Source organism: Diceros bicornis, chromosome 19, assembly GCF_020826845.1.
Source record: "Diceros bicornis minor isolate mBicDic1 chromosome 19, mDicBic1.mat.cur, whole genome shotgun sequence".
In the NCBI taxonomy this organism is placed as follows: domain Eukaryota; kingdom Metazoa; phylum Chordata; class Mammalia; order Perissodactyla; family Rhinocerotidae; genus Diceros; species Diceros bicornis.
The window spans coordinates 47,707,102-47,734,709 of NC_080758.1; the positions used below are offsets into that span (position 1 = coordinate 47,707,102).

Here is a 27,608-nt window from a genome sequence, read left to right on the forward strand (position 1 = left end):
GGAGATCTGGAAATGAGACAGGCCACAGTGGTCCAGATTGCATACTGACAATTGAGAGATGGCAGATCAAGGAGATGACACTATTCTTCACACCTATCTTCCTGGACAGATTCTGGAAGCAGATGCAGTACAGTGGTCCATGTAGGCAGCTGGAATTGAGGCATTATGGCAGCCAGTGATGGGAACCAGCCCTGGCCTGAGCTTCAAGGGCAGGACTCTACACCTGAACCCCAGTATGCAGAAACAGGGATACAATGCAGTTCATCCCAACAGAGAATTATCACAATTCGAGTAAAATTCAGGGACTACTTTATGTAAATAAAGGAAGAGCTCCTGGTTACTAGAACTGGACCACAGACAGGTGCTGGCTACAAGGCTAACTTGACACCAAGTCCTTCGGCCGAGGAGACTAGAATTCCTTAAATCCCCTAAAATCAGCTGCTCCGGCCCCTAGGATAGGCCGTGGATCCAAGTGGCCAGCTGGTCCGGGGGGGCAGAGGGCAGGAGCCTTGCAGGGATATCAAGGCCGATGGCAGTGACCTTGTATGTTCAAAGCCAAACTTACAAGGCAAGATCTTCCATATTCTGCCTCTGTGATTCTCCCTGTCAGGGCATCTTCATGAGGAGAGATGATTATCTTCCGCCTTGTTCACTAGAGAATTATGTTGTTACCGCTTCGCTCTCAAACTAAAGATGACCTATGAGGCTTTGTCCAGTTTTGCTCTTCATATTAACTTGTAGAGTCTCGTGTCCATTCTACAGGTTGAGTTGGACATTTCCTTGTATTTACTACTGTTGCCAGAGACCAGGGAAAGGTCAGCACCACCACCGAGATTTCCTCTCCCATCCGCCTGGGCAAATCACCGCTTCCAAGTAGGAAATGAGAGAGAAACACACTCTGGCAGCAGGACAATGTCATCATTGGTTGTTTAACTCTTGTTACCAGTATAGTTTTATTTCTTGGGGGAAGAGTGTTGACCTAGAAATTAAGAGACATGGGTATTTACCTGTCCTGTTAATTTTTACTTTTTCTCTGCCTCTCAAGTTGGCTGTGATAAAATCTGTGCCCACCTCCCTGCCCAGGACACATAAGGCGATATGGGTAAGACAGTTTGGTGCCCCTTGAAAACAGATAGGCAGTGTGGCTAGTAAGTTTCCTGAGCTCCCCAGCAGACTTAGCAGCAAAGTGCAGAGTGTGTTTATCCTTGATTGACGATTATGCTTTAAAATAAGGGCAATTCTCTTTTTGCTTAGTGTCTCCTTCTCAGCCACCAAGTTTTTCTACAGTCTTCTCATTTGACGGAAGTTCAGGGGTCATTTCTGGAAGGATGGGGATACTGCAAGGTCACATTTTTCCAGATCTCTTTCTCAATCCAAACCAACAGCATTCATGCAATGAAAGAGTCGATCTTGGATAAACCAGCCCAGGTTCACAAGAGTGGTCACATTTCATATACATACTTCACAAGTAGAACACTTCAGCATGACATAAGATTCAGGCCACAAAAAAATGTATTATTACAAGTGTAAGTTGTTATAAAGAATTAAATTATGCTACAGAATAATCAGATGTTATTTTATCTTGAAGACATTTTAATTTCAGTTAAATGTCAGGAAGCAAATTAAATCCAAAGTAAAGCTTAACCTAAAATTATGTCTGAAGGCTGGGTCTTTGAGACCAACAGGAATGTGGCTAGAGTTTATTTTTATTTCTTTTAAATACTGTAGGCAGCAGCGTTATTGAAAAAAGCCCCTACAGAAGAGTGTGACGATAGTTCGGCCGTTCACAGTAATGAATCATCTTGCAGCTTGCCATCTATTCTGAATGACGGTAGTGGAATAAAGGAAGCGAAACCCACTCTATGGCTCAACAGTGTTCTTACAAGGGAACAAGGTAACTTGTTAAAGGGTCTCTCCACAGCAAAAACGCATTCAGAGTCAACACAAACACCCTTTCTCAAGGTGTACCTATAAAATAAAGCAGACTCAAGAACACTTCTAATTTTAATATGTATAATATGTTATTTGTTTTATACCACCTTCCAATAAATATATGTTTTCATTTAGTCTAACAGGAATAGGAAACCTAATTGTAGATCTGCTGTTCTGCTGAATTTCCAATAAAATAAGTTTTTATAAATTGAAATCTTAACAGAACTAAGCACTTGGCAGTAGATAATTTTTATCATCCCACAAAGATGAAGATGATTCTATGAAAATGAGTCCATCAAGTACTTCACATAGAGTACTGTGAAGTTTTTGATATCACTTAATAGAATTTACTCATAATTGGTAAACATTCTTTTTAATTATAATAGAACCTTTTATAAATTTAAACAGATGATTAAGAATCAGAGTTTATGCCCCCCAAAACTTAATAACCAATTTTTAGTATCCAGAAATTGTGATTATTTATTTTTTTTAAAGATTTTATTTATTTATTTTTGCCCCCAAAGCCCCAGTAGATAGTTGTATGTCATGGCTGTACATCCTTCTAGTTGCTGTACGTGGGACGCGGCCTCAGCATGGCCGGAGATGCAGTGCGTCGGTGCACGCCCAGGATCCGAACCCGGGCCGCCAGCAGCGGAGGGCGCACACTTAACCGCTAAGCCACGGGGCCGGCCGGAAAATTGTGATTATTTTAACGCTATTGTTAAGACATGCCAATAAACCGCTATAATGTATTCCCAAGAGAGCTATGAGTTGCTCAGGATATTCAGAAGTTGATATACATGCACAGGATTTGAGGCTCGCTTGTTTTAAGCCCCAGTCAAATTTGATAGATGTCAGGCTAAATCATTTTGCATGAAAGCAACATAGAGATACCTTAGTTTTAGAATAGGTTTCTTTTTAGGAACAGTACTATTTCAGACAAGAAATAAACTAACCAAAGAAAGGAGGTGGGGAAGCAGTGAAAATAAAAGGAATGGCAGTTAAGGAAAAAAAAAAAAGCAAAGGCCTATTCCGTAAATATAACCTTGAAATACATTTTTATTATCGTGTGTTTGATTTTTAGAAGTTTCAAGTGGCTGCGGAGATGACAGCAAGGAAGAGAGCGTGGCAGCAAAGATTCCAATCACAGGTAAAGTTATGGTTGCCTAAGAGTTTCAAACACAGGATTCAACCTTGTTTTATAATCAGAACATTCTAGGTTAGTGGTGTGTGGACTCTGCTAAGAGCAAGTATATTCAAATACTACGTGCTGGAGGGGGCGATTAATTGTAAGAGCATGATGTGCGCTTACATTAACATAAACTGAGGTGGAAAATAACCATGCCTATTGAATTCTTCAGATCATGTTACACAGTTACACGTGTGAGCACCCCATCACATAGCCTTTCAGCACCTGCGTCTGTGTGACAAGGTCAGTCTCCATGGGGAACACCAGTCATTGTATGGCCAACTACAGATGTTTCTGATTTTACTCTTTTCTTTCCTGTGATAATTGAATGTGTCTCATTAAAATAAGAGCAGGAAAAAAAAAAAATGCCAGACAAGAAGCTTGCTTGTGCCTCAGTTACAAAGCCCATGTGATAATTTAAAAATTTTAGCAGTAACATTTCATCAAGACCTATTAAGATTTCTGCACATGTATTACGCTTGTTTAGCTGGAATCTGAATATCATTACGTTTTTAGTTTTAGAATATCAACAGCAGCAATGAGTATTCTGAACAGAGTTCTATTTGTCATACATCTAAATTTACTGGGATCTTATTTTGTAAAGTGGTACACTACTTCATTATAAATTCAAAGGTCTGACTTTAAATATTTATACAAGTAACCACACCACTGCACTGCGGTACTGAGGCATGCATCTGCATGTGTGGTTGTTTTGTTGTTTATAAGCGGAAAAGAATGGCTTTCTTTTATGACAATACAATTCATAGCCTGATGATTAATTTTTTAAACTCATGTTTCTGTGATGAACTCTGGTTTTGAAAAAAGAGTTTATAGTAGAGCAATTATTGTATATATTCTGCATCAGATAGTATTTCATTCCGAAATACAGAGGTTTTCTTTTCTTTTAAACATTTTCCCAGTGATATGTTTATTGCATTTTTATTCTTCACTTTGAGAAAACTCTGGTAGCGTTCCCTCTTTATTTTTTTGTTAGTAGGAGAAGTGTAGATGATCCCAAATTGCAGATAATCAAGAAGTCATTTGGAGACTTTTCTCTTGCATTTACCTTTGAATGCAGAAGTATCTAATGACCTCTGAATTTATTTCAGTTAAAATTATAAAGACTTATTGGAGAGAAACCAGGAAATGATGTAGTTGCCCATTCTTGCTTCTCTTTTCAGTATTCTTTCCAATCATTCCTTGCTGTGAGTAGATGACTGTCCTCAAAATTAGTGCAAACGTTATTTTCTCATAGACTTTCTTTATAAGAGAAGAGATAGTTAAGTACTGGAATTTCAAATCTTTCTTTTTTTCTTGCAGAAAGAGGTGTGATGTGCCTAGAAATAATAAGGGCTATTTACCATTAATATTTTTAAAGAAATTTTAATTCCAAAAACCTGCCATCAGTCAATTAATAGTTGGCAGTTTTAAAAAAATGCTTTGTGGGGCCAGCCCGGTGGCGTAGTGGTTAAGTTTGCACGCTCTACTTTGGCGGCCCGGGGTTCATGGGTTCAGATCCTGGGCGCGGACCTAACACCCTGCTCATCAAGCCGTGCTATGGAGGCATCCTACATACAAAATAGAGGAAGATTGAGAAAGATGTTAGCTCAGAGACAATCTTCCTCAAACAAAAAGAGGAAGATTGGCAACAGATGTTAGCTCAGGGCCAATCTTCCTCACCAAAAAAAAAAAGAAAGAAAGAAAAAAATGCTTTGTGCCTGTTGCATGCCAAAGTTTTAGACATATAAAATAACTTGGGAGATATAAAAATAAACTTTCAAAGCCATTTACTTTGAGCATTTCCATTCTGTCCTCGCCACCATACTCTCTTTCTTCTTTGCTCCCCACCCACTGGACTTCCCATGAAATTAGTGTTTGAGGGCCTCATGTGCCTTGACACTTTAATGCTGTTGTCATGTCTGTCATTGAAACTACTTTGATCTCTAAGTTCTTTTTTCCCCAGTTTTTTAAATTGAGATATAATTGACATATAACATTGTATTGTTTAATCTCTAAGTTCTTGACCATTATCTCTTTATTAAATCTTTGTGTCTTTGGCATAATTATTTGGAGATTTGGCCTTGGTAGAGTAAAGCAGGTATATAGTTTGATTTAAGATAGAGTCTGGGGCCACCCCGGTGGTGCAAGTGGTTAAGTGTGCACGCTCCGCTGTGGCAGCCCAGGGTTCTCAGGTTCAGATCCCAGGAGTGTACTGACGCACTGCTTGTCAAGCCATGCTGTGGCGGCATCTCATATAAAGTAGAGGAAGATGGGCACGGATGTTAGCTCAGGGCCAATCTTCCTCAGCAAAAAAAAAAGGAAGATTGGCATGGGATGTTAGCTCAGGGCTGAGCTTCCTCACAAAGAAAAAAAAAAAGGATAGACTCTGCCTCCCCCTTTATAATAGTTTTATTGAGACTTTCCTGTTTTATGGGCTGCATTCCTCCTAGAATATTCCAAAGAAAAGGACTATTCCAGAGGCTGTTCTCAGGGTTGAGGGGATGTTGCAGTTGAGCCTGGGCTTTGGCATCAGCCGTCAGTGTCAGCATTTTACTCCCTGCTCTATTTCTCCACCTCTCTGAGCCTCTGTACTGGGAAAGCAGACATACCACCTGGCAAGATGGTCTTAAAGTTTAAATGAGATCGTGTGTGTGAAAGTGCCAGGCGTGTACTAGACACTCAATACATGTAAGCTGCGATTTATAATAATAATATTCATGTGAATGTTAGTAGTAGTATTGATCTTCTGCACTGGCCCCACAGTCCCCAGTTTTTCAAACCAATGCCATCTAGTTAAAAGGAATCTCACAAAGCAAACTCAAAGAGGAAAAGAAGCAGGGGGCTGGGGGTGCAGTGCCACAGAAAGCATAATCCTAAAACGAGTCTTGGAAAGGCATCTGAACACCACCTCCTGAATTGCAGTAGCCACTTGGGACCAAGACTCGCCCAAGCCCTGTGCTGCCATAATTCCTCCTAGACAGTGCTTCCCAGTGGTACCGCTAAATTAGTTTCTGCAAGAAATTTCCACTTAAGAACTCAATTGATGATTTGAATCCAGAAGGATATTTACCCTATCAAAAAGGAATCTTGAGGAGAGTTGCATGATATTTTTGGAACTTCTAATTAGTCCCATGAAGAAACCCTTAGAGAAGAATCACAACCACCTGGTGCAGTGGCTCCTGGGTATCTCACTGGTCAAGGCCCAGCACCTCTGCCTGTGAGTGCCTGTGTGCCATAACTCTTACAGGCTCACAGGTGAGGGCGTTGCAGGGCACACGGTTCCCAGGCGACAGTCCTCCCCTGCTGTGCTGCCTCACGGTGTGGATGGGCGGATGCAGCGTTTCCCCAAGCGTGTTCTGTGCAGGCTCCACCCCGAAAATGCTTCAGGGAATACATATTCTCTGACCAAATCCCGCATAATCGCTCTCTCCCTCTGCAACATGCACAGTGCACGGGAGCACGTTGAAAACTTTTAGACTTTCAGTAAATGAACCATTTAAAGGTGTGAACTTAAAGTTTCAAATAATTATCTTCTATTTGAAAATGGAATCCTTCCTATGAACAGCCAACAGAATTAATATTCTGTGGAACATGTTTTGGGAAATATACACAGATATACACAGAATGTTTTTTAAAACCTTGAGTCTAATGAGGGCACCAGTATTCTTAATACACTAAAATTATCGTCAACATTTTCCCATGAGTCCTTTTTGTGGGACTCTCCCTTGTGGATGAGATTGCTTTGTAATGAAGCTTTGGCTACTTTAGTGTAACTAAACCCAGTTGATGTTATGATTGAAAGTTACTTGTTAAAGCTGCTTCCTGAATTGACAAATTGACGACCAGCATGTTCCAGTAGTGAGTTTGGACAGTCCAGAAGTGCTCTTCTTTAGTGTGGGTCCTTCTGCGTGACTATTTGCTTTACAGCCGTCTCAGAAGAGATGTAGTAGAGAAAGACACCGAAGTGAACCCAGGCAGGCACCAGGAGTTTGGGCAGAATGGAGGGGAAGCTCTGAAGTTAGACCACTTTCAGAATGATGAGGGCCCTGGGGAAGTTTAACCTGAGAAGGGTACAAAAGCTATCTTTAAATATTTGCGAGGCTGCCACGTACAAGACAGAACATTGATCTAGCATAATTTTAGAGTCTAACTCAGGGGGCTCTGTGTGTGAGTGGTGCAGGGAAGGAATTCACAGCTCAGTAATGGAAGAACTTTCTAGCTCTTCTTTGAGGCAAAACCAAGCTGAGTGTCTTCCAGGCATAAGATTCTGTGCTGGGTGCTTGAACCATATGGCAGGAACCTACTCTCTAGAGGGACACTGTGGAAGGAATTCTTGTTTCTGGAACTGACATTCCTTCTAATGCTAAGAGACTGTGATTCTCATTCCATATGAAAGAAATCAAATGTGCCAATATTCTCATTTCTTTATTTCCCTTTCTTATTTGCTTATCACTTCCAAACGTAGGTCTCCTTGGCAGAGGGGCTCATCCTTAAAGAGTTTGCTGTCACTCTGAAGGCATCTGCTTTGTTAATCATTTGGAGAGTGTTGGTTTCATAACTTGAGCTCCTGCAATCTGTGCTAAGATTTACATAGAAACCCTCCCGTACACAGACCCACACACACAACCAGAATAAGTATTCCCACAGCCTGTATGATCTGTTGTTGTTTACACAATCTACCCCTTTTATTAGTCTGGTTGTTCACACTGAAGAATTAAGGTAGAAATCAAAGAATAATTTTGATATCTATGAATGTGTGGTTTTCTCCCTATAATAGATAGTATATCATTTGCATGTATATTACACCTTTACTTTGGCTAAGTCCTGGGAATAAGACTGGGTCCTTGCCCTCCCTAAGTCTTCATCATCTCTGATCCTCACAACAGCCCTGTGGGGTAAACATTAGGGACTCATTCTACAGTCAGTCCAACAGAAACTTAGGAAGGTTGAGTCCTGCTCAAGGCCATATAGCTAGTGTGTTGGATCTTGAATCGAACTCAAACTTCAGGATTTAATCCCTGAACTCCTTCTGTTCCACCAGCCTGCTGCTTTCGTTTTACAAGAGAGACGACTGCATCAAGATGTCTGGATTAATTAAACATCAGTGTATATCATCACAAAAGATGAGCTCCACAAGGATGCTTTGAGAGTGATGATGAGCGAAGCTATACCTTTCCTTTCTCTTGTGTTAGGCCTAGAGAGGTGGGCACTTGCAAGGATTTCCGAGTATGGATTTTACCAAGAGGTGTGTATGCCCTTTATAAAGTGGGGCGAGCCTGAGTACACGTGCAGTACTAGAATATTCAGGTCAGTGTTTCCCTGGAACACTTAGACCAGGATTAAAGCGATGCTTATCTAGATTATGAGAGAAAATCTCATCTGAACTACTTATACCCCCAAGTGAAATTTCCCACGTTGGCAATTTTATTTGTATTCATACTGAATTTACCTCTGAGAGTGAAGTGAGTTTTAGTTTTAGCAAGTGACACAGGTTATGCTAAATGTCATAAAAACCCATCACCTGACACAGTATCTGGCACACAACACAGTGGGCACTCAGTTTGTCAAACGAGTGAATAAAAACGAGTTGGAATCCAAAGATTAAGGAGTTTCCTTAAATGCTTGTTGATTCAGGCCAGAACGCTGTCTCTTTCACTCAGTCACTCTACCAATACTGTCCCCACCCCACGTGCCCATCCTGGCAAAACTCATCTCCTTAAGCTCCATGTGAAAAGGGCCCTCAGCTTTTATCTCAAGAGGATTAAGCCTCTAAGAATGTCCATTCAGCCTCTCATTCTTTTGACTCCAATTCTCTCGGTCAAGCTGTGTTGAAAGTGGTTGCCTGACAGTGCCATTTCTCGCTGATATTCTTTGGCAAGCTGAAATATTCAATGTCATATTAAGGTATGTCCATTTAGAAGCTGTGAGGGAGGTCAGCCACTTGGGGTTCTGGGCAGTGCTTCTCAAAACGTTATTGCTTGAGTTTTACATCAAATTGGAAAAGGCTGGGAACATACAATAGCCAGGTTGTCATTGGTGACTGGATTTACCCTGGGAGAGAAGACTGTGGTGACAACGTTGGACTGCCAGAGTACAGTGGCATAACACTCCACTAAGGAGACTTTACTAAGAATGTGTCTCACCTGTCCTGTCCCAGAAATGCATGAGAATCAGGAAAGACGTGTTACTTGCCAAGCCTGGGAGCCCCAACTCGTGCAAAACCAGGGGAACCATCTCATGCTGCTGGATTGTCCACTGCAGTCCCTGTGGCCCTGTCTCTATGGTAGATGTCAGGCTGCTGGGGCTTCCCCTGTGGGGCCTACTGCCTGCTGCTGCTACAGCAAAGCGTCTTCACTCATGACATTGCAGGGCAGTGGTGTTTATTTAACATGGTCAGTAAAGAATGAAAGGCACCTTTCTGAAGAGTGTTTTCGATTGGTTGCTCCTGCATTCAAGGAAATTAATTCATAAATGCCTAGAGAAATTCTCCTTGGTCGTTGACAGTAGAATCCTGGGTGGATACCTATGCCCCAGCCACACCCTTGACCAGTTACATCAGAACCTCTAGGGGTGGGGCTCAGGCATCAGTCTTTTATAACACCCCCAGGTGACTCCCCAGGTTTGAGAACCGTGGAGCAGGGGGTCTCAAAGCTGAAAGAGCCTTTGTGGGTCATGTTGTGAAACACCTTCATTTTATACAAGAGACTCAAGTGGGGAGAGAAGAGGTTGGGCTTTAGATATTTTAATAAAATCGAGGATCAGGAAGTGTATTATTTTCCTAGGGCTGTTGTAACAAAGTACCACAAACTTAAAACAACAGAAATGTATTCTCTCCCAGTTCTGGATGCTAGAAGTCTAAACCAAAGGCCAGCAGTGCCGTGCTCCTGAAGGCTCTAGGGGAGAAGGCTTCCTTGCCTGTTCCAGCTTCTGGTGGCTCTCAGTTTGTGGCAGCTTGACGTCAGCCTCTGCCTCCATCTTCACATCACCTTCTTTTCTGTCTCCGTGTCCACTCTTCCTGTCAGGATGCCTGTCATTGGATTTAGGGCCCACCACAAATCTAGGATGATTTCATCTTGAGATCCTTAACTAATTACATCTGCAAAGAACCTAGTTCCAAATAAGGTCACATTCTGAGGTTCTGGGTAGACATGAATTTTAGGGGAGACATCATTCAACCCACTGTAGGGGGTGAAGAGATTTCTTCATATTTTACATTTCTAACATCTAGTTCATCTTATACATTGATTATTCCTGACCCTACTATAATGCTAATGATAATATTATGCCAATAAAATATAGCTTCCTGATCAAGATTACTCAATCTTTGAAAAGTTCAAGATTGCATGACTTGGAGAGTTAAAAATTCCCCTCCCATGGCTGAACAATGTTAAGTGGCAGGCACTATGGTTATAAATTTACATATGAAGTAATACCAGCAGGACTGTTCAGTTCAGTTTTGGAACATTCATTAAAGTTCAGTTACAAGCCTGACATGTATTTTCAAGTGTAATTGTTGAATTACTTCGTAGAAATTAAGAATGTGATGTAAATTTTTTTTTTTTTAACTGAGGAAGATTCACCCTGAGCTGACATCTGTTGCCAATCTTCCTCTTGTTTTTGCTTGAGAAAGGCTAGCCCTAGGCTAACATCTGTGCCAGTCTTCCTCTATTTCGTATGTGGGTCGCCACCACAGCACGGCTAACAAGTTGTATAGGTTGGTACCCAGGACCCGAACCTGCGAACCCAGGCTGCCGAAGCGGAGCATGCCGAACTTAACCACTATGCCATAGGGCTGGCCCCTAAATATTTATTTTCTGAAGCAGCTCCAGGCAACTCATGTGAAGTAGGAATTTCTCTTCTCTGTACATCAGCAGTCTCTGTGAGAGCACAGAGAAACCTTGGCAATAGATTTACAGGCCCAGGACACTGGGGGAGTGGAGTTGATTGCAGAAAGTCTGGACATGAAAAGTGATTCTGGTCATGGATCCAACCTATGTATCTCAGGTTCACATTGACTTATGGCCTTTGAAAAAAATCCTAAATATAGATGAGTTTTCTGTATTTTCAGAATTGTGAAGGCACCCATATCCTAATATTTTCTTGTTTTCGTTTGAGCAGATTACTAGACAAATGACTTCTGGATTTTCAGTGATAATATTTATCTTTAGAATTAATTTTAGAAATATATGTCACAATTTTTATTTTATTTTACAAAAATGACTATGTTTGCTGCATCAGCAACACATCTAGTAACTGTGGAAAAAAATTTGCATGGGTGTAGAAATATGAAAAGTAACAGCACTGGGAAACTCAGTGGACGGAAAATACTTTTCAAATTTAATTTTTAAATTTCTACATACTTCGTATAGGAATAGTAATTACCCTTCCTTACTCAAAGATGCCCAGTTCTTTGTCGGTTCAAGGTTGTTTTTCTAGTTGTAGTGATGATATTGTTTGCATCTCCCTTTGTTACTCCTTTTCCCGGCCCAACTTTTCTTTCTTTCATTAGGGATTTCTGCGCAAGCCAGGAGCAGATTCTCTGCCTGGAGACACCCCTAGAGGCTGGTGAACCCTGCCTCTCTCTGGTTCTTGTAATGAGTTGTTAAAAGCACTTGTTCATCAGATATTTTCTTTTTGTTTTTATTTCTAAATTTAGAAGTATTTTAGCAGGTGTACATTTGCATATAAAAGAGAATAAAAGATAAGAAGTTGAGGCTTTTTCTTTCTTCCCCCCTCGACATCATCTCTCTCCTACCTTCCTTTATTCAGCATGTTTTCGCTTTCCTTCTCTGGCTGTTTCCATTTTCTAGACACGAAATGCATATCAAAAAAAAAAAAAACAATCTCAGTGATTCTTCACCACTTTGTAGGAAGATAGATGATTGGGTTTGGCTGGCTTATGTAACAAAGTAGGGAAAAACATATTTATCTCTTTGTGTCATCAGTCTGGAATTAATAGCCAAGGATGGATTTTAACCCCCTGGACTCCTTTATTTTATGTTTTAAATTGCAATATTTTCTACTTTTTAAATTAAATCTTGACACAGATTTGAGTGTATAATAGATGCTTGACTGAGAGATCCAGAACTGAAAGCTTGAGCATGCATATATATTTGTTTCTGTGTGTACCAGAACATTCTAATTGACAATAATTGTATTCTTTATAAATATTTGTTTTATCTAATTGTACGCACTACTCAATAATTTTCTGAGAGTTTGACATGACTAATGAGAGGAAATGTTTCTCTGGAGTTCTCAGTCACAGGCTGGAAAGTAAAGCCTTAAGGGGCTACCTAGTCCTCGAATTTGCAGACTTAGGGTTTACTTGCAGTTGAGAAGACTCAAGTCTTTTCTCCTTGGAACTGGAGGAACTTGGCCCCCACTTGTCTATAGCAGGCTGATTTGAACTCTAGACTTGTTACTTTTGCTCTTTTGTTCGTTCATTCATTTCGTAACTATAAATTTGCAGGGCAATACAGTGCAGCTTTGAACTGCTTGATTCTTCACTATCCTTCTTCCTTCTGGGAAGCCTGGGCCTGAGTTACCAGAAACCTCACGCCCGTAGCTTTGCCTGCTTGACTTGTGAAGTTGGCGTCCTGGCCAAGACCTCTAGGCTTTTCCAGGAGGAGGTCTGAATTGTTCGAGTGCCCCTAGCAAGACGTAGACTCTTGCCTCCAAAGAGTCTGAAACCGGGTCTGTTTGATACAAACAGCTACTTAAACCCTCCGTACAGCTGTTGCAGCCTTGATAATGTGTTCCGGGGTCTCTCAGCTCTGCAAACTACGAAAGCTTTTGCTAACATCTAGCTTATATCCCTTGGCTGAAGTTTTTCTCTGAGTGTTCTTGTGCCACTTTTAGGGAACACAGAAAAAATTGCTCACCACCATCTAGTTTCGAGGTTTCCAGTGTGTTCTGTTTGGCCTGTGCAGTGTTGTAGTTTTTTTTTAAGAAAGGCAGAAGTCTGGCAAGACTAGGCCCACTTTCCCACCTGGCAACAGTTGGCTGTAGCCGGAGAACAGCTGTCCCCCTAGCCAGGCATGTGCTCTCCAGCTGGCCAGACTCACTTCTCTGTGCTACCTGCTTGGCCCCAGAGCATCTGCATTTATAATCCTGCCCTGTCCGATCTATGCAATTTCTGTTCTTAAACCCTCTTCCCTCGTTTCTACGCAGGCTATGTAGCCTTTATCCTCTCCTTATTATTTTTTAACCAAACCTAAATTTTGTTTCTCCTTTTTGGGTTGTTTCCCAGTCCTTCAAATGTTTTGTGCAGCTCTTCTGACTAAAACAGGGGTGACTGAGGGTGTGATACATGCCATGGGAGAATGACCACAGCTCTGAGCATCTGCTCCCCGACACAGACCTCCTGTTAGACAGCAGCACCTGCCGCCTGCTCCAACCCCTCTGGCTGGTTTGGTGTCTTGGTCCTGCCTCAGTGTTTCTTCCTCCAAGTGAATACGCTTAATCCTTTCACCTTTTAAACTTCACTTTGCCCTTAAACCACACGAGGAAGCATGCATGGGGGATGGGAGCAGGCCATGTGCCCAGCAGTCCTCAGCTTGATTTTGCCAACCCTCTATTACTTAGGTCAGGGTGGCTACATCCCAGATAAAAATTGTCCAGGTAAGCTTCACTGACTTTCCGCTTAGAGAAGGGCTACAGAAGGTTTAAAGATCAAATACCAGTAAGGAGCTATGGCTGGGAAGGGGGGTGGGCTCTGGGAGAACGGGACTGGAGAGACGAGCTACATCCCTCCAAAACTGTGTACGGTTGAAAGCAGACTCAGGGCAGCCTTGAAGGGAAAGGCCAGTTACAGAGTCCAAGTCCTTCAAGAAGCAAGGGAAGGGTAGATCCTACAATTCCTCACCCACAAGAAAAGAAACTTTGTAACTATGTATGGTGACTGATGTTAACTAACTGTGGTGATCATTTCACAATATGTACAAATATTGAATCATTATGTTGCACACCTGAAACTAATATAATGCTGTATGTCGATTATACTTCAATTAAAAAAAAAACAATAAGAGGAAGGAAGAGAAGGAAACCAGAATGGAAAGTGTGTGGAACATGGAAACGGCCTTTCTTTTCCAGAGTGGTAAAATGGTCCCTTGCTGCTTATGTGAATTCACTTCACATTCCTCCCTTGCTAGACTCAGACCAGTGATAATATCCGTACTCTCCTATATTTGGACAGAATACTTAATCCTCCCAAATGTGAAATTAACTCACAACTACTAGCTTTGTATTTTTTATGAAAATCTTCTCCTAAAAATAAAAGGCACGTGTTTTCTGAGGAGCAGGAGAGCCAGCTCACTGGAGTCAGATGATTTACCTCACAACAATAGATGAGAGGAAAGCCTAACTCCAGCTTCCAGCTGCCAGGAGCCTTTGTTTACCAAAAAGCTACTCTTTTTTTCTTTTCCTCTTCTTTTTTTTTTTTTTTTAATTTTTATCTTTGCTCTCTTTTCCTTGACCAAGTAAGAATAATTGAGTGCAGAAATAGCATGTGGTCATTATGATCTGGACTTATATCCTAAAAGCTGAAAAACTTTTTGGTTGATCTTTATAGAATAAAAACAAAACAGAACATTTTTACCTCTTTTACAGTGATTCCTTACCTTTTTAGAATTCTTTGATTTTATTGATATTTCTCCTCTCCCAAAAGTACCTTACCACAAATCTGAAGTAATATGGGTAGTAGGACTGACAGGAGAGTGTTATGATGCTGTCCTAGGACAGTGGGACTAATCTACAGCAAGAAACACTTTCTGTCCCAGGCCAGTACCCAACACATATACAGAAGTTATGCAAAACAGTACTTTCCCCTTCTGCATGCATGACATCTGGTGTTTTCTTTATTAAATTTGTCAAAATACTAGTTCAGGTTTGCCCAACTAATATCACAATCCAGCAATGTTAGAAAGTGTTGCCTTAGGATTTATTATTTTCAGAGTTGAGTCCCTGATCTGTACATATTTTAACTGTATAGCATTTAATATTTCAAAATATGATGCTCATTTTAAGTACTTATTTTTATCTTGATTGATTCTCAGTAGGGCAAGATAAGTTACATTTTTATTCGTCAGTGTGACGGTAGTTTTAATCCAGTAATAAGGGGCTCATGGTTAAGTTCTTAAATTGAGCCAGCAAAAGCAGGAAAGCAGTGATTGCCAGCCTCCGGTGCTGACAGCAGGAGTCCTTTTGTTTGTGGCCACGTTGGAGATGTGGACGTGGATGCTGTTTTGTTATGTCTGTGCTAAAACTCTATTTCTCCAGCCTCTGTTGCGTCCAGGCATCCTTGAGACTTGAGGTAATGGGAAAGTTGTGTCTCAGGTGCTTTACATGATCATTATTTATTGTTTTTCCCAACAGTCTTCCCCACTTTAACTTACAGCAGACACTGTTAACAGTCCTGCAGGGTAAGGGTGTCCTGTGGGTGCCCAGGCTGCTGCTGACCCCTCTGGGGCACCTGGCTTTGCTCCCTGCAGATGCTCTTCTCTGTCCCTACCATGAGCCTGGTTAGATTTTCTCAGCGGTGGGTCTCCCAGCTCATCCTGCTGCCGCCTCCCCTTCTGACCTTCCCGCCCCTCACTCAGCCCAGAGACCCCACACTCAAATGTGCAAGCCTGAGGGCCAGGGCAGCGCGTGCTGCAGAGGAGCAGCTGCCCAACCAAGGCAGTCAGTTACGTGTCCTCTGACTCATTCCTGTAGCCGCTTCTGCAAGGCCTGGACTGGAGAGAAACCATTTTACTGTGAGTTGAACCTATCCACAGACCCACTCAAAATAATGACTGGAATTTGGCCACCTCAAATAAATTCATACAACTTGACTTCGAGTCTTGAAACCTGGGTTCAACTAAATTGTTTTTTGTTTGTTTGTTTTCAGAGTTTCTAAAAAGGGACAGTTCAAAAAACTAATTTGCATGCATTTGAAAAGTGTTAACATCGTAGGAGGAATTCAAGAAACTTGTTTCTAGGTAGTAGAAAATTCAGTATTTCTGTGTATTTTTTTCACACCTAAAGCAGTTAATAACAATTTAGCAATATCATATATCCAATCAGTGTTCAGTCAGGAGCCAAGCAAATATCTTTTCAGTTGATTTTTTTTGATGAGTAACCAAACTGTGCCATTGCATTGCATTTGGTTCATATGTCTCTTAAGTAGCGTCACCATATAATTTATTGTCTAAATTAGGAAACTTTTGATTAACAAAAGACGACTCTATTAATTATTATGCTGGGACAACAGGCAGAAACCTGAATTGTCATGGACAAATTCTACTTTTTGTTTTAATTGTGGTAAAAAATACATAACTTTAAATTTACCATCTTAACTGTTTTTAAGTGTGCAGCTCAGTAGTGTTAAGTATATTCACATTGTTGTGCAACAGAGCTCTAGAACTTTTTCATGTTGCAATACTGAAACACTATACCCACTAAACGCTAATACTCCCTCCCCCTTCTTCCCAGCCCTTAATAACCACCTTTCCACTTTCTGTTTCTATGATTTTGTCCACTTTTGTTACTTCATATGAGTGGAATCATACAGTACTTGGCCTCTTGTGACTGGCTTATTTCGCTTAGTATAAGGTCCTCAGGGTTCATCCACGCTGTAGTATGTGACAGGATTTCCTTCTTTTTAAAGGCTGCATAATATTCCATTGTATGTATATGCCACATTTTCTTTATCCATTCAACTATTGATGGACATTTAGGTTGCTTCCACCTCTTGGCCATTGTGGAAAATGCTGTGATGAACAAGGGTGTGCCAATAACTCTTTGAGATCCTGTTTTTAGTTCTTTTGGATATATACCCAGAGTGGATTGCTGGATCATATAGTAATTCTATTTTTAATTTGTTGAGGAAGCTCCATACTGTTTTCCCTAATAGCTACACCCACCAGCAGTGCACAAGAGTCCGATTTGTCCACATCCTCCACAACGCTGATTTTCTGTTCTTTTGATAGTGGCCATCCTGATGAGTGTGAGGTGATATCTCATTGTGGTTTTGATTTACGTTTCCCTGGTGATTAGTGATTTTGAGCATCTTTTCATGTGCTTATTGACCATTTGTATATGGAGAAATGTCTATTCAAGCACTTTGCCCATTTTTAGTCGGGTTATTTGATTTTTGTTATTGTTGTCAAGTGGTAGAAGTTCCTTATATATTCTGGATATTAACCCCTTTTCAAATATATGATTTCAGTTATTTTCTCCCATTGTGTAGGTTGCCTTTTCACTCTGTTGATTGTTTCCTTTGACATGCAAAAGTTTTTAAGTTTGAGATAGTCCTGTGTGTCTATTTTTAATTTTGTTGACTGTGCTTTTGGTGTCATATCCAAGAAATCGTTGCCAAAACCAATGTCCTGAAGCTTTTCTCCTATGTTTTCTTCTGGGAATTTAATAGTTTTAAGTCTTATGTTTAAGTCTTTAACCCTTTTTGAGTTGATTTTGTGTATGGTATAAGGTAAGGGCCCAACTTCATTCTTTTGCATGTGGATATCCAGTTATCTGTGCCTTTTTTTAAATCTGTAGAAACAAAAGCCTACCAGTTGCTGAAGTGGTCTACCCTTCAGGATAATACAAATCAAACTGAAGACAGGTTCCAAAAGGCAGATGCTTCTGCATCACAACTGTCAGGTAAGTGAGCAGATTCAGCACTCACAGCCAGTGTCTAGGAGACCCAAGGCAGCAGCTAGTGCTGTGCTCAGGGAAGGGCTGTCATTCTTTGAACGTTTCTGGAGTTTGCTTTGTAGTAAGCTATCACTGGATCAGAATCAGCCAGTACTTTTTCAGTCCTTAACAAACAAGAGTTTGGAAGAGTCTTCCCTCCTGGATATGTGCCAGCCCTGGCATGGCGATGGTCCTTACAGGCCCTTGGATTCTACCTGGCATGTCATGATAGTAACTTGTCGCTAACTACCACAGGAGACACCCCAAATTCTTTCTTTTCCCACATCTTCCAGTTTCTTAATCATCAATGGGGAGCATCATCCTGGGCTATTTTCCCTCACCAGAATGTTGGAAAACTTTGGGTTTTTTAAATGAAAAGACTGTAAATCCCAGTAAAGCTAAATTTTAAGCTTAAATGTAGTTCCTTCAATCTAGGATTTTTGTTTTAATTGTAATTTTCTTTGTTTTCGTATACTTTATTGCATTTTTATTATTTTCATTGGTTTTTATTTTATTACACCTTTTTTTAGTATGTCACTTCAGCTCCCTTTGTGAAAGTAAATGGATTCATACAGAAGGAAGTACACCTTAGTCACTTCCTTATCCTTACATAAACCACCATTCCATAATTTCACCCATCAGAATGAACAGTGATCTCTTAACGTCACATAATCCCCAGTCATATCCAGATTTCCCAATTATCTCAAAGATGTCTATATCAGACAGGCATTTTTTCGAGGGACATATGGTGCGTTAGACTTAGCTGTCTGTCTTCAGAGAGCTATTTCCTAGATAATATTAGTGTTAGAATTGGTTGCTGCAAAATTCTGTTATTTTGGTTGTTTTGAGGATTCAGTGAGCCACTGCAGGTGAAATGCCCAGCACAGGGCCTGTTAGAGAGCAGCCCTTGGGGACTGCTGCTCGCGGTGGTGCTGGGTGTTATCTAAACTCCGCGAATGTGAGACATTGTAGTTGGCTGAGGTATAAAGCAGGGCCTCTGCCCCGTTGGAGGGCTTCATCACTTTGGAAAGATGTAGCACTCGTGAGCCCTTAACCGTTTGCTTTTCACCACTTTCTTCACATTTGAGTCACAGAATTAGAATCCAGAGAGATTTAGAAAGTATTTATCCAACCCCCTCATTTTACAAAAGGAGGCAACAAGAGAGTAACGCCTCCCTTGGAGCCTTACAGCCAGTTAGCAGACACACGTGGTTGGAAGGTGACTCCACAAATCTGTGTTTGGTAAGTTTATTTTATATGGATAGTTAATTGGACAAGTTCAAAGGATGAGTAAATTTGACATAAGTTGTAGTCCCTTGGATGTATATCAAAAATGTTGGGGGCCGGCCTTGTGGCTTAGCGGTTAAGTGTGCACGCTCCGCTACTGGCGGCCCGGTGCGCATCCCGGGCATACACCGACGCACGGCTTCTCCAGCCATGCTGAGGCCGCGTCCCACATACAGCAACTAGAAGAATGCGCAACTATGACATACAACTATCTACTGGGGCTTTGGGGAAAAAAAAGGAGGAGGATTGGCAATAGATGTTAGCTCAGAGCCGGTTTTCCTCAGCAAAAAGAGGAGGATTAGCAGGGATGTTAGCTCAGGGCTGATCTTCCTCACACAAAAAAAAAAATGTTGGTACTATTAATATACTAATGATTAATGTATTTGTTTATTAATTTATTCATAAATGAAGTGATACTTTATAGGTTGTATAATCAAGCACCCCTAGATTCAGTTCCCTTACTCCGCACTCAAATTTACACTATGTGCTTTGCAAGATTCCACATTTTCCTGCATTGGGATCATAGAAGTCCTTCTGGTGGTGTCAGCCGTCTCTGAGGTCAGATACGGCCTCTGGCGTTTAGTTTACGTGTGGTCACACAATACTTTTCACTCTCACTCTCACTCTCTCGCTCTCACTCTGATCCTGGGGACTTCTCTGAGCTCCAAAGGGAAGCAGGAGGAAGGCTGGCAGGGCGGAGGGAAGTGGAAGCCACGTACCCCGTGGTTAGCGTACCCCCCTACTGCTGTTACAGGTAGTGGTGAGGATGGGCACCCTGAACTCAGGAGCCACCCCAAATCTGACTATTGAAGAAGCAGTGCATGTTTCAGTTACTTTCTGCATCAGATGTGTTAGGTCTCTGCCTCTGGACCTGTCACTAAGAAAAGCCACTGCCACCTTGTGCCTTCCTTTCCATGTCTGAAAAGGCCTTATGCTGTTAAGCACATGGAGACCCTCTTCAGGCTGAGCACGGACACATTGTTAAGAGAATGGCTTGGCTGCAGAGGTTACATGCAGGCAAGCAGGTTACAGGATAGAAACTCAGCAAATGCCTTTTGCAGAGACACCCATGCACTCTCTATCCGTGATCTCAGGTGACTGCCAGTTAAGAATCAGACTTGAAGCAGAAACATCCAAGGCTGAAGTCACCCAGGGGGCAGAGGTCAAGGATTGCCCTGCACGCTGATAGCATCATGGGAACAGTCTGGTTCCCCTGGCTCCAGGAAAGAGGTGGATTTTGCATCTTCCTCATCAACTTTTTCAGGCTGGTTAAAGAGTGGCCTTGATGGTTTTCAATGGAGATTCAGTCTCTCCTGGGAGATGGAAAAACAGTGGATTTGGCAGAGGGCTTAAGGGTGGGTGGGGTGGGTAACTGTCATCCAGCGGTGTCAGTTATTTCTGAGACCTGGTTCCTAGCACCCATTATTTTGATGATCCCTTGCTGCCCGTGTGTTATAACAAGGTGAATTATCCAGTGCATGGTGCTGTAGTAGAGACCCATGTGCTCACATGTGCATCGTGGTCATTTGGAATAGAGCTCTTTGAATGATTTTATTTTTTATTTTTTGTGGCTTCTAAGTATCACGGGAAAACGCTCCACTGCCTTTCAGAGTTCTATCAACATGTTCCTTGCCTCAGAAGCTCCCTGCCTTCTGTGGCTTGAGCAGCATCTTCCCCTGTTGACGTTTGTTTCACCAAAGTTATTGTGAGCCCTCTTCTTCACTCGTTGCTGCGTGGTGGCTGACACTCCCTCTCCATATTTGTGCTTCTCACAGGTTTGAATATTGGCAGCGGTACATTCAAGACAAAGACAACTAACGAAATCGCTTCGGAAGCTAGTTTTTCATCTAGTGAAGGAAGTCGTTTGTCAAGGTAAAGTCGTGAAAGCCTGTCTAAATAGCGGCAACAAGATGAGAAATGTCACTACGCAATGAATTAAACTCCGGCTGCATGTTATTTTGTTTTGTGACTTGATGGAAGGTTATGGTTTGGGGTTTTGTTTATCTAAAATAACAGTTGAAACTTTAGTCTACCTTTGAAAATATTTGCACCAGAGCCAAGTATTGTTTTGCAGCTGTTGTTTCCTTGGTTTAAGACTCAATTGACACCTCAGTGAACCACGAATTAGCGTCTACAGCTGCTCGCAGTAGGGCTGCTTAGAGACCACACAATGGAGAGTGTCGGAAAAGGGCAGAGAGAAAAACGTCAGGCCTTAAAGGAAATAAAGTGGCCTGTTTCTTCTTTCTGGGATGGCTGATACATATACTAGCAATTGCTGGATATTTGTTTTTGTATTCCTGTTTCTTACCAAGTATTTGGGCTAGATTATTCTTTCCTTTTCTGATACTTTCTTCCTTATTTTCCATAAAGGACAAAATGTATTTTTTCACTTTTGTTAAACAGTAGCACTTCTTGTAAGTTTTTCAAGCAATGATAAGTCAGTTGTGTGCGAGATTTGTCATCAACATAAAATACTGATCAGGCAAGGGCACTGAGTCACTGGGGAAGAATTTATAGATGGGAATGGAAGCAGTCACCTGCTGAAATACCTCCCTTGTTGCTTTGGGCTAAATATCATTTAAAACAGCCCAAGTATCCTTTAGTAATAGCATTTCTCATTAAAAAGATGTCCTTTAGATGACTGCATTCCATTTGAATTAGTTGCTTGCCCCTGATGAAATTTTAAAGCAGGAACTTTACATTTCTCATGTTCCATAAAATAAAATTATTTGATCTAGAAATGCAGGGTTTTTTTGTTGTTGTTTTGTGTGTGAGATCAGCCCTGTGCTAACATCTGCCAATCATCTTCTTTTTTTGCTGAGGAAGACTGGCCCTGGGCTAACATCCGTGCCCATCTTCCTCCACTTTATATGGGACGCCGCCACAGCATGGCATGCCAAGCAGTGCGTCGGTGCGCGACCGGGATCCGAACTAGTAAACCCCAGGGACGCCACAGCGGAGCGCACGCACTTGACTGCTTGCGCCACCGGGCCGGCCCAAAATGTAGTATTTTTTAAATGAAAAAAGTCCTATTTTCGGGGCCAGCCCAGTGGCGCAAGCGGTTAAGTGCGCGCGCTCCGCTGCGGCGGCCCGGGGTTCGCTGGTTCGGAACCCCGGGCGCGCACCGACGCACTGCTTGGCAAGCCATGCTGTGGCGGCGTCCCATATAAAAAAAATGGAGGAAGATGGGCACAGATGTTAGCCCAGGGCCGTCTTCCTCAGCAAAAAAAAGAGGAGGATTGGCGGATGTTAGCACAGGGCTGATCTCCTCAAAAAAAAAAAAAAAAGTCCTATTTTCATTTATATTTTGAAAAACATTACAATATTTTTAGGACCTGGAATATATTAAAATAAGATTGATTTTCTGAAATTAAATTCTTGCTTTTAGAAACCTGATAAGTTCAATTTTAGGGGCATTTAATTATCAGCAATTATTATTTTAATATCTGAATTTTTATGTTTTTGAAGGAAGTGAGAAATAATGAATTATGACAGGAAAATTGTTACAGAATTATATTTTTATGGTTACACTGTAAATTCAAGTTCTAGGTCTTTTAAAAGAAATTTTAAAAGACAATAAATTCTATAGGTAGTTTTCAGGGCTTAATGTTACCATTTGGCTTAAGAATATATCCCTTTAGTTTTTAAAGATTGTTAGAAGTGTTTGTTTCCATTATATTTTAGAGGCATTAAAAAACCCAATTCTTAAACTTTTCTTAATATATGTTCTTGGGGCAATTTGTAAATACATTCAGAGATCAGTTAGATTCTGTAGAACATTTTCTCAGCCTGATCATTTCACGCCTTGCATCTACATTTCATTATAAAATCGAACTTTTTGCTCTTTTGATTTGAGGCAGAGGCCCTTTGTTATTACTGTTTCTGCATGAAATTAATTTCCTAAATAAATTACAAGTAATCTCACCACCCCCTTTAAGGAAAGAAACAACAGGTCTTTAAGGAACCCTTGGTTCTAGACACTTGGTAATAATTCGGTGATGAAGAGGCCTGGGCATCAAGTGCGAGGGCTTGGCGCACTGTTTGTCACGGTTTGGGTCTTGTTCTAAGTTTGGTGTTGTTAACGTGCCACCCTGGGCTTTGGAGAGCGCCGGTTTTGCTGTTTATGCCTGGATTCACTGAAATTTCTTAGAGGCTTACATTTAAGGATCCCACTTACTGCAGTCACTCCTTGTGCTTTATTGCTTTTACAAGTGGTCTCGAAACCCAGTACTTGAGAATAAACATAACAGTGCAGTGCTGCTGTAGCACTTTTAAAAATTCTTCCTTGCTCTATTTTGTCAGTGAGCTGATGAGCAACCTCAAAATAAAAAAAAAAGACCCTGTTGGACCTAAAAAAAAAAAATGGCTCCCTCTGATGTCCTAGAAACAATAATTATGATGTGCTAGTTAAGCCCAAACTACAGCTGAGGGATTTTACTTTAAAGCAGCGGCTTCGGCGCAAAAATGCATTTATAGCTCTTTGTCTGCACCTCATTATGTGTGGGCCTGATTCATTAAGTAATTGGTTTGCAGTTGTTTACATGAGTATTAAGGCCTTCTTTTCAGCCGCCTTTGAGAGATACATTGTGCAAATGTTGCCTGTGATGAATGCAGAATGAGGGCCAGAGGGTCCGTCCTATTGGCTAAACAGTGCACTCTGTTGAAAAGCCAGAGAAAGAGATTGGGTGCTGCTTTGCATAGCAATGACTTTCTTAATAAGCGTTACAGATTAATACACACAAGCTATAAAAGATGCAAAGAGATACTCTTAGCACATTTATACATGCTCACTTCATTGTGATGGTGGTGGGGTCTGGGTGCTTTCATATTCCGTTTTTCAGAGCAGCGGCTTCAGTGCATGAGCCGTAATAGAATCCGATGTTTATTGTATTATAAATCACGGGCAAGTAGGCAGATCGGCAACAGTTTATTATTAAAGATTCTTTCAGTGTAAATCTTTTTCTACCATTGTATTTGCTTCAGCAAAATCATTTTGTGGTTGAGTGGGGATGAAAGGCATAATGTACGAAGGAGTGAATCCTAATAGGAAGCTGTTCTCTGAGTAAAGACCACTTGTTCCCTTTTGTTCAGGGGTGCATGCCAGAGCTTCCTCTCCTCTGCAAACATTGTCTCGCTTTGCCTTCCCCAGGAAGCGGTTTTCACTCTCCCGGATCCATTTATTCACTGGAGAGTATATTTTAACAGCCTGCCGTGTAACTTCAGTTTACTGGTTGGCTCGAGATAACGTTTTACCAAAAGAAAAGGATGTGTACTTGCAATATAATTGCCTGGGGGACACGTAGCAGAAGTCACCCAGTCACCGCATCCTGACGGGGCCGCCGTGGGTGGCATTCTGTGCCAGCCTTTGCAGCCGCGGGAGCAGCCAGCGGAGGGCGCCAGGCTTCAGCTGATGCTTCTGTGGGGCCGTGGTATCACTCGTCTTGCCTGGTCACCGTGCCATTTTCCCCTGGGATAAGAAGAAGATCATAAGGAACCAATAGTCTCGTGAAATAAAAATGAGGTTTTCCTGGAAGTCCTTTAGGTTCTCATGTAAAAGCACCCATCTCCGTCTCTGGCTTAGCAAATCTGCATTCTCCTTAAATTCTACTGAATTAGCAGCTTCCTAAATATTCCACACGTTTCTCATCATAAGCCTGCATACTTTATTTTTTCTACAGAACATGAAAGAACAATTGCTTGCTTGATTAGCTGAAAGGAAGGAGTTAAAAAGTTGACACCAAGCAGCTAAAAAAAAAAGGCATCTGCTGCAGGGCCCCTGGTTAACCATCAGGGGGCGCTCAGACTTTGTCAGATTAGAAGCATCTCAGACTTTGGTCTGCCTCTAAAACTTGAAATTAGTATTTACAGAGATTTGTTGGCATCTCTGGGGGTTTGTTTCTTTCTGAATTATTTTTTGCCTTCTATTTTTCAGAAATATGTGTCTGTTTTGAGGAAAATTCTAGCCAAAGATGTTGTCTGAGACATTTTAATAGTGATTTTAGCTAGCAGTCAAATCATTAAAAATTATGGAATTCAAAGTCTAGAGACCACATCTTCTCAAAAGTTATTTTCAAGCTTATATTAAGACCCTAGAACTAGAAGGACACTTCCCACTGGGAGCCGTTCCTCGTTGTCCCCAACACCATAGACTGCACTTGGCAGGACGCTGGAAATCTCATTGTCAAATTCGACTGACATGGCCTCAGAGTCACAGTAACTTGAGTAGTTTGTATATGGGCTGTGAATTTTTTTTTTCTTTAAAAAAGAAAGATATTGACCTTGAGGTGGAAAGTCAATGTGTTACTAACGTTAGGAGATCCCACAGATCTGCTGTTCTCGAAATTCCCTCTCCCCACAAGGCCAAAAATGAATGTCTGACACCCCAGCTCAGTCGTTCCAGACTCACTGCTCCAAGTCTCTCAGGAGTTCCTGTTGCTGACATCCCCCTCCAGCTCTGCATGGCCTACACTGCAGCGCCCTCCCAGCCTGCTCCCTCACATCACTGGGCCCACTGGACAGCCACGTGTCATGTCCTCATCCCGCATGCCGCGTCATGGGCCCTGGCTTTTATTTCTGCTCTTTTGCTGGAATGCTTCTGCCCCACTCTTTCATCTGGCTGATGCCTACTGGATTTTCAAGGCTTAACTCTTAACCTTCTAAAAGTTCCCTAAGCAGAAGATCTGGCCATACAAGATGCCACTCCTGTGGCCCTGTGGCTATTTCTATCGTCGTCTATCGTCGCTATCGTCTATCGTAGCGCAGGGATAGAAGCCATTTACAGGTACCCTCCCCCCACCGTGAGCTCCTCGTTGGGATTAGAGAGCTTTTCTCAAGCACAGTGCTAGACCCTGGAACAGGGATTAGTTGTTCTGACCAGGTTCTCCCCACCCTGCTGTTTTACCACTTCTCACACAGCCTTGTGGAGACAGGTGTTTGCAACGTGTGCATTTTGTAAGCGTCAGTGGGCTGGGACGAGCGTTTTGTTCTGCTTCCGCCTCATCACCAACTGGTTCTGTGTGTCTTGGGACACACCCCTCAACCTCTCTGGGCTCCACCACCTGTACAGTGAAGGCGCTGAATTAATACTCCATAAATGCTCTGCTATAGTTTAATAATGGGTTTCTTAGAAACCCGTAGGTTTTCCATGTCTCATTTTTGTCTCTTCTTACTGACTCCACAAAGCAAAACTTAATACTTACAGAAGCACTTGCTATCTAATTTTGTATTTAGGTAGACTTTGTAGACTATTTCTAGCTACATTAGCCTTTTGCTCATAGAAAATAAACAATTGACACAGGTAATTTCTACTGTTTTCGCTAGTACCCTGTGTCATCATGATTACATACACCGGGTGTTCACTCTGCGCCGGGTGCTGCTCTTAGAGTAAAACCTGTTTTGTGAAGATTCTGGCTGACCTTGACTTAAGTTCAACAAAGATGAGAACAAACGTGACTTTGATTAGAGTTGTCCTAATCTAGTTTACCAAAGCAGGGGAGTTTATAAACAATTACTAAAATGCATCAAAAAATAAGATGGCTTGATGGATAGACAGAGGGAAGATAAGCCAAGATGGCAAAATGTTAACAATTGAGCATCTCCCTGGTTCGTGGTGTTCACTGTACAGCTATGGGGAAAAATTACCAAACCTACTAGAAAATTCTACAGAGATCATTGTCCCATTATAATGAAACCAGCAGAATATAGTTACATTTTAATTTAATCAGTTGTCTGTGGTGTCTCTCTCACCTGAAAATGGTTTATTTTGAAGTAGTCTAATTATAAACTTCTAGGGAAAAACTATCAAGTCTGCTATCTTGGGTTCCAAGAGTTAGCCATGAAAGACCACGTGGAGGAAGGCAGGCTCTTTGGTTTGCTGCAGCTGCAGCACATGTGGGCTGTGCTTGAGAAACAGGCTCGGCAAACTGCGGCCCTGGGGCCAAGTGCAGGCCACTGCCTGGTCCCCTGCAGCCCGCAGGCTAAGAGCAGTTTTTACATTTTTAAATGGTTGGGGGAAAAATCCAAAGAAGAATAATGTTGCATGACACCCGAAAGTTATGGAAATTCAAATGTCGGTGTCTGTAGGCAAAGTTTAATTGTAATACAGCCACGTCCCTTAGTTTACATTTTGTCCATGGCTGTTTTCATGCTACAACCACAGAGTTGAGAGTTGTGACAGAGACCACATGGCCCACAATACATGAACAATTTGTTCTCTCGCTCTTTACAGCAAAGCTTTGCCAACCTCTGCTTTACAAGATAGAAATGTTACTTTCATGCCCTCAGGGAGGATTAGGCAGTCGGATTCCAAGCACATTTGATGGAGTGTGGTGACCATATCCCATGGCCTGTGACTTTAACTCTTGCATTTCATATGTTGTCAGAAGTGAATTTGCTTTTGTTTTTCTCTCATTTATGATAGTAGCTAAACAAGTTGGCTCTGTCCAGCGCTCCAAGGAAAGTTCTCACACCGTCCCTGTTGGCTTTGTGTTAGCTTTACACATTAGGTGTGACCTGAAGAAAGAAATGT

General features: G+C 41.7%; 1 protein-coding gene across 1 annotated transcript in view; it reads left to right on the top strand.

Annotated features, from left to right (window-relative positions):
- Positions 1-27,608, top strand: part of KIZ (kizuna centrosomal protein) — a 130,899-nt gene that overhangs the window by 98,877 nt on the left and 4,414 nt on the right. The window contains exons 9-12 of the mRNA XM_058563332.1: positions 1,729-1,894; positions 3,017-3,082; positions 17,657-17,761; positions 20,857-20,953. Coding sequence (XP_058419315.1) covers positions 1,729-1,894; positions 3,017-3,082; positions 17,657-17,761; positions 20,857-20,953 — 434 coding nt within the window. The remainder of the gene's footprint in view (positions 1-1,728; positions 1,895-3,016; positions 3,083-17,656; positions 17,762-20,856; positions 20,954-27,608) is intronic.